This window comes from Anarrhichthys ocellatus, unplaced genomic scaffold (genome assembly GCF_004355925.1).
Source record: "Anarrhichthys ocellatus isolate YVR2014 unplaced genomic scaffold, GSC_Weel_1.0 scaffold236, whole genome shotgun sequence".
In the NCBI taxonomy this organism is placed as follows: domain Eukaryota; kingdom Metazoa; phylum Chordata; class Actinopteri; order Perciformes; family Anarhichadidae; genus Anarrhichthys; species Anarrhichthys ocellatus.
This window is the reverse complement of record NW_022280266.1, coordinates 71,385-79,247: the sequence shown is the minus strand read 5'-3', so window position 1 is coordinate 79,247 and position 7,863 is coordinate 71,385. Positions and strand designations below refer to the sequence as shown.

General features: G+C 40.1%; 1 protein-coding gene across 2 annotated transcripts in view; it reads left to right on the top strand.

Annotated features, from left to right (window-relative positions):
• The first annotated feature begins 1,448 nt into the window (after positions 1-1,448).
• slc17a5 (solute carrier family 17 member 5) overlaps positions 1,449-7,863 on the top strand; it is an 11,463-nt gene continuing 5,048 nt past the window's right edge. Inside the window, exons 1-7 of one of the 2 annotated variants that reach the window (XM_031879230.1) lie at positions 1,449-1,603; positions 2,774-2,970; positions 4,382-4,615; positions 4,760-4,847; positions 5,145-5,231; positions 6,752-6,870; positions 7,744-7,788. In XM_031879230.1, the coding sequence (XP_031735090.1) occupies positions 1,522-1,603; positions 2,774-2,970; positions 4,382-4,615; positions 4,760-4,847; positions 5,145-5,231; positions 6,752-6,870; positions 7,744-7,788 (852 nt within the window). In that variant the 5' untranslated portion in view covers positions 1,449-1,521. The remainder of the gene's footprint in view (positions 1,604-2,773; positions 2,971-4,381; positions 4,616-4,759; positions 4,848-5,144; positions 5,232-6,751; positions 6,871-7,743; positions 7,789-7,863) is intronic. The other variant, XM_031879231.1, reaches the window with a different exon arrangement.

Sequence of the window (7,863 nt, the reverse complement as noted above, 5' to 3'; positions counted from 1 at the left end):
CTGTCTGTCTGTCTGTCTTCATATCCACAGGATGTGTCTCTCTGTCTGCAGTGGAGACAATAAGTCATCCCTCATTTCAACAACAAACATGTGTTTGAATGTTACATAATTCCTCATCATCTGATGCTGTGGTTACATGCGAGTGTACATGAGGAGAATGAACTCTACTGTTTATTTGTGTCTTATTTACCAATAATTGAAATCATTAGAAGACCCCTCTTGGTCTGATGGGGGCATTTAGCCCCTTTGATCTCCGGTTATCTAATGTTGTAGAGTAGAATAGACTGTTCTTTAGACCATACATAGGTGGTCATTGATTTACAGTCTTTGTTTTTATCATGCTTTTATCAGTGGTGGAAAGTACAAGTACATTTACTTAAGTACAATTTTGAGGTACTTGTACTTTACTTGAGTATTTATCTTTACACCACTATCTCTCAGAGGCAAATATTGTACTTTTTACTAAAATGTTTTAGATTATTATTACAAAATATAAATGAACTAACACTGATTATGATGTTATGGTTGTAGGTTTAGCTGTTTAGCACTATGTAGAATAATTAAAAGTAGCTCCATCTTCACCAGCTACAACATTATAGTGATGAGTACATTCATACATCAATAATTATAATCCAATAACATATATATGATTTTAAAAAGGGCCAGTAATTTTACTTTTTTGTACTTTATTGTGATGCTAATACTTGTTTCTTAAGTAACATTTTGAATTCATAGCCTTTACTTGTAACAGAGTATTTTTACACTTTGGTATTACTTTGGTATCTAAATACTTTAGCACTGGGTTTTTTCAAGGTTTCCGGTTTTCCCAACACCTTTTTTTAAATTATTATTATTGAGAAAATAACTACAAAAAATATACTTTTGCATCATACGATACAGTTTGGAAGCCCATTTCCGCCAGCAAATAAAACAAAAAAAAAATCACAGTACACATTTTTTTTTTGAGTTTTTTTTTTCTGGTTTCCGGTCTTCTCGACACTTTTTTTCTTTTTTTTTTAATAAAAAAAAAAAGGTCACTTCAAAAAATCCACCAAAAGAAGTAAATAAATAAATATTTATAATTATTTAAAACTGATTTTTTTATTTTTTATTTCACCAGCAAAAAAAAACAAAAAACTTTTGGTGCATCCATCTGTAACCATAACACCGACCACATGTTTCCAGTTGCTATAGAAAGAAAAAAAAATCATCATAATCTTTTTTTTCTTCTTTTTTTCCGCCAGCAAAAACAAAATTTAATCTTTTTTTTTTTTTTGGGTGGATTTTTTTGTGTTTTGCTTTTCAGTGACCCTTTTTTTTTGCGTAGTAGGAGTAAAAATAAAATAACGAAAAAAAATACAATCAATCGACTTCCGGTCCCGTGCCCCTCGTCACGTGACGGCAGTTGGCCTATCGAGTGGCGCTCAGCTGACTGACGTTAGCTTCCTGCTTCTTCTTCTGTTGTTGTCATCGGGGTTCGGTCCGTGATGCGGTAGAAGAGGTTAACTTTAACCGGAGAAGATGGAGCGCAACGGGGGGTCCGACACGGAGGGAGACGACACACCACTGCTTCACCGAGGACACGAAGACAAAGTCACGAGAGGTGAAACTAAAATAAATAAAGTATATACAAGCTAACAGAAGCTAACGTTAGGTCAGCGTAACGTTTAGGGTAACATATGTTACAAAGGCACGTGGTGTTTAGATGTTTAATTATAAAAATATAGGAAACTAAATAACTTTTTACTTTATTACTTTATGTAACGTGTTTACCTTCAGTGACTATAAGGTAAACATTTAAAGTTAGTCTCTCTCTGTCTCTCTCTCTCTCACTGTCTTTGTGTCTCTCTGTCTCTGTCTCTCATTTTGCAGGATACCCAAATTAGATCTGAATATAAAGGTTTTTAACATCCTTCTCTCCATGTCCATCTTGTGCCTCATGCTCACGTTTATTGATTACGTCATGAGTTTAGTGACACCTGTTCTGACCTCACATCATGAGACAGACCTGCTGAGTTTATCTTCAGTCATATCATGTTTGCATGAGTTAAGTTTCATAAAAGTTGTAGCATGTTAACAAAGTGTCCTGAGGTTCCAGTAGAGCAACTTTTACTTTGTTAAACACATTTAGTTTTCTGTGTAGTTATTGGCAACCTGCCAGAAAAAGACACTAAAGATTGTGATGTCACTGTCCTTCATATGAGGAGGTGCTTATGTAGCAGCAGTAGTTAACATAATATAGCACCTTATGCAATCCAGAGTTATTGTACACCAAAGTGTGTGTCTCTCTCTGTCTCTCTCTCTCTGTCTCTCTGTCTCTCTCTCTCTGTCTCTCTCTGTCTCTCTCTGTCTCTCTCTCTCTGTCTCTCTGTCTCTCTCTCTCTGTCTCTCTCTGTCTCTCTCTGTCTCTCTCTCTCTGTCTCTCTGTCTCTCTCTCTCTCTCTGTCTCTCTGTCTCTCTCTCTCTCTCTGTCTCTCATTCTGCAGATTAGAATGAGTAAGAAACACGTTTTATAAATGATTTACTATGGAGTCATAGTTGCAGCTCAATATAAGTCTCACTCGATGGTTTATATTCAGTGAATAAAGAAGAAAGCATTAACATAAAGCTAAATATCATTCTGATGTTAAAATGTTATTTTTTCTGTACAGTGACGGAGCACAAAGATGAGCTCCTGCTTGCGTGTTGAACGTTGTATTGCATGGACTCTCCCCTCTGATAATGTTACGTAATACCTTCATCTATATTGTTTCATGTGTATATCTCCCTGCAGCCCCAGCATGCTGCTCTTCCCGCTACGGCCTGGCGCTGCTCTCCTCGTTGGGCTTCTTCGTGGTCTACTCGTTGCGGGTGAACCTCAGCGTGGCCATGGTGGACATGCTGAACAACACCCGCCACTCCAGCACCAACCACAGCGGCTCGGTGTGTCCGGCTCACGCCAACCCAGCACGGCCCAAACACAACCACACGGTGAGAGCCACGACACGAGCGCAGTGGAGCGCTTTAATCCCACACGAGAGCTTTCCCTTCAGAGATTAAGTCAAATGAAGCTCTTTTTAATGGCACCATATTCACACGTTCACTACCTGAAAAGACTTTAAACTTTAAGATGTGAGTGAGTACCGACTACCACAGTCAGGTCATCACAAACAGCGAGGCTCTCACTGTCACGTCACTGCTACGTGTGTGTTTAGTTTAGTTTTGCACAATTTAAACAATAAAATAAATAATGTCTCAGTGCAGGAAGATGCAAAAAGTCAACTGGTCTTATTTGAAGCCTCCACCTTTATAATATTTGAATATTACAGAGAACATAAAATGAATGTGCATAAGATATGACTACGTAAAATATTATTGTTCCTTGGTTGAGATTTAAAAATGTATTGTCTTATTAAAAAGGCTAAAACTATTCATTTCAGAGAGACAACTATTGGAAAACAATCACACGCTCGACAGCAACGTTTTTCCATATTTGTCTGCTCTTTATGGAAAAACCCTAAATATGTCCGGAATATGTGAAGCAGGAGACCAGACGTCTGATATTCATCAGTTTGTCTTGGAAGCGATGCGTAGCTGGAGCAGTTCCTTCTGATGTTTCATGTGGTTTGACCGTTAAACATGACGTGTTATTGGGCCACAGCGCTGAGAAACAGTCCCAGTTCACTGGATCTCTTTAGATTTTCACTCTATAACATCAATAACTACAATCATCCAGATGTGCTCCTGCATTAAAGGTAAAATAAGTAAGAGACCTATGTTATGTATTTTGTCGAGTTGTGTCCTTGCATTATCTTAAATAAACAAACAAAACTGAAGAATCAAAAAGACGACGAGTGTAACTCAGAGATCTGCACACAGACTGAAGGTGTAACCGGGAAAAACCTTAAACCAAACTCCACGATGACGAAGAGGGATTTTAAATATCTGTAAACTCATATCTCATATTCATAAACTACTTTATTACCTTCATACAAACTCTGTAGAGAAGTCAGTCAAGTATGAAATGTGTTATAAAGGAACCGAAGGTTTAATATCCTGTAAACTGTTTGATTAGGGAGCCGAATATTTACACAAATAACATTTTTTTTTAAAGCATTTAAAAGTTTAAATTGTCCGTCTTTGTAAAATCCCTAAATGTGTGAATAATGCTTAAATAATGTGTGAATAATGCTTAAAGCTTCTTAAATGTGAATATTTTGTGATTTATTTACTCAATGACTGTTTTTATCCAAATATATCAGAGTACAGACATTTGAGGATGTCATCTTGAGCATTTTTCACAATTTTCTGACATTTTATAGACCAAACAAATAGTTGATTAATCATCTACAGATTAATTACAATAACAACAACAACATGAACTCTTGTCGTCCCCTCTCAGGCCAGCGTGTACAACTGGGACTCTGAGACTCAGGGCTGGATCCTGGGCTCCTTCTTCTACGGATACATCCTGACCCAGATCCCCGGCGGCTACCTGGCCGGCCGCTATGGACCCAAGTGGCTGATGGGCTTTGGGATTCTGGGAACTGTAGTTTTTACTCTGCTCACCCCCGTGGCCGCCGACCTGGGTGCGAGCTACGTCATCGCTGTCCGGGTGCTGGAAGGGATCGGAGAGGTAGGCGGGTTCGTTTAGTATTTGTTTTTGTTTATTTGCACAAGCTGTTGGTGTTAAATGACAAGATCTTAATGGAGTTATAGACACAGACAAACTGATACAGATGACGCTGCTGTTGGTGCTCGTGTTGTTGTTTGTCTCCAGGGAGTGACGTTCCCCTCCATGTACACCATGTGGGCCGCCTGGGCTCCACCGCTGGAGAGGAGCCGCCTGCTCACCATCTCCTACATCGGTAACACACACAGACACAACGTCAGCATTAACAAAAGTAGTTTCTGTAACAGAGCAGTGAGTTGAATCGTTTTGTCCAACAGAAATGTGAAATATTTGCTGGTTGCAGCACAAAGCTGCAGTTTGAAGACATTTTTCCACCATTTTCTGATATTTATTTACTGAGAAACAGAAAGCAACAGATGACCCATCAGTCTGCTGCATTAGTCTCACCCTCACCATGTGCACTAGAGCACTGAACACTGAGCATGCATTCAGACAGCTGTGTGATACAGATGTTCTCTCTCCTCTATCTCAGGAGCCCAGCTGGGGACGGTGGTCTCTCTCCCTCTGTCCGGTGAAATCTGCTTCTACCTGGACTGGACCTACGTCTTCTATATATTTGGTAAAACACTAACTTTACCTCCGTTTGATGCATCTGGTTCTATGTTGGTATGTTGTTTTGAGTTGTGAGGGATTGAACACAGTTCCCAGATTACCTTTTAGGAATCGATGAGATTCTTTCACACAGTAGCCTTAGTGTGTAATCTTAGTGTTACGTTTCAGTTTTCTACTCATGACGCATTAGTTAGAAAAACATTAACTGGAAACATTTCAGGTGATGAACGTGCAGCCGTTAGAGAAGCACCGGTCATCTGCCTTTCTAACAGCTAGAATGACATCATACATGAACATTTTTATAACTTTTCTTTAATGGAACATTTTGATTTTATTGCATTTTGATAACAAAAAAAGTTGTTCAAATGTTGTTTTTTTTTCGGTGGTTCCTCTGCGGCTGTTTTTGTCTTGCAGGTGTTAAAAATTGCAAGATTTACGTCTTTATCCACACAGACGACATCTTAACATCTTAACATCTGAGTAACTGAACTCTTTGTGGACGCTGCAGCTGATATTCAGGATAAATTCACCAAAACATTGTGAGTTAATGTTATAAAGATACATCATCATGAAGACTTGAAGCCTTCAGAATGCCTTCATTGATCTTTTACACTCAGACTTAGATACTTTGAGCTCTGATGAGATTGTGTGGACTCACCACTGAGGTCACGGATTGTCTTTCCTAAAAATAATATCTCGCTGTCACGAATAAGTTATGAAAACTTTACATCAAAGCAACATCTGGAACTGATTGAAAACACTTATTTTCATCATATTTCTATGAGCTGAAGTGACCTCTCCATTGATGAGTCACAGGTTGATGCTGATTCCACCGTCTGTTCCTTTGTTCCTCTTTGGTCTCTGAAAACGATGATTCAGCAAGTTGAAGAAGAACATGAGATGGAAACACAGCAGAAGTGAATGTTGACCTGCGGTTAAAGTTACTACGAGGAACTTTCATCTTGTGTTGGTTCTGGCGCCCCCCTGTCGACTAAAGTGGTAGTGTCTCAGCACCAGACTCCCTTTAAACCCTCTCATTCTACTGCAGCAGGGTCTGACAGTCTGCCCCTCTCAGTCCTGGTTCTGGTTCTCCCGTGCCTCCCTTCCCTCCAGCGGGTCCAGCAATACATCCTGGGTCTCCAGCAGTGTGGTGTCGGTGTTGGCTCCCAGAGAGGAGAAGCTCTGCTCCTGGAGGAGGAGGAGGAGAATCTGGGTCTGTCCACGGTGGACCGGTCTCTGCTGGAGGATCTGGGTCTGTCCACGGTGGACTGGTCTCTGCTGGAGTCTGAGCTGAAGGAGGTTCTGGTAAACCTGCATGAGTTCATCTGGTTTCACCAGAATCGGACCCGGTGGCTCCGATGACGAGCATCAAGAATAACTCTATAGAAACGGACCATCTTCTCTCTGATGGTCTCTTTACTGATGGAGGTCTGATAAAGGACCAGGACTACACTGAGCCTGGTTCAGGACCAGGTAAAGGTTCCTCACTGTCACTTTAAATGAGCTCTTTCTTCTTCGTGTGTCCAGGTGCTGTCGGCCTCGTGTGGTTCTTCTTGTGGTCTTTCCTCGCCTTTGACAGTCCGAACACTCACCCACGGATTTCAGAGCAGGAGCGACTCTACATCACCGGCTCACTGAAGAACGAGGTAACGCCACAAACCAGACCACAAACCAGACCACAAACCAGACCACGTGTCCTGAACTATGATTCATAGGTTTATAGAAAGCTGCTTGTTTAATCCACCTTCTATCACCGCTCTACTGTCTTAAACATTGTTACATGAAGGAAGTCTTTATCAGAAATAAACACGCATTCGTGTATGAAATGTGATTGAAATGTTAGTTTATTGGATAGATTGTGACTAACATAGATTTAATAAACAAATATTTTGTTATTTCTTTATTTTCATTTGTTGTTTTTGTATTTATTGTGTAACAAATAATCTCTGCAAGAAAGTAGAATTTCCTCGATTTTATTCTTCCTTTTGATTGGTTTCTTTGTTTTGATTCTTTGAATATAGAGTTATTAATATGTAAATGGTGGATTATATCCATATAGACTGTTCTTCTTAGCAACAGAGTGCTTGCAGGCGTTTCCGGTCCCGTTCAGTCATCAGACACTAAAGTTACATCATCTCAGGGTTTCATTCTTTTATCTCTCTTCCTCAGCTGTTTGTTCAGACAACATCCGACACGGCTCTGCAGTTTATAAAGACGTCCAAGAACACAACATTAAAGTGACAATTGTGACGTTTAGAAGGTTGCTTGTTCAAGGTACTTCTCCATAAGTCGGTGTATTACTACAGTAGAACCAGAGAACCAGCACAGGAGCAGAGTAATGTTCTGCTGTGGACGTATTTTAGACCCCTAAAAGAATGTCTATCAGTTAAAGTGAACGCTGTCTTCACCTCTTTACCGTGATGTCAGACAGACCTTTCTGAGGGGAACTCGAGCTGTTCTCTATGATCTCTACAAACACACCAGACTCCATTCATAAAAACACTACTTTCACCTCACAGATCATGCCGGTCGCTGGTTTACCGCCGCCTCCATCGGTTGCTTGTGTGAGTTCAGCTTCACCAAGGTCACAAACTAACTCTCTGTTTCTCCAAACACCCTCTCCTTTAGGTAATACACTA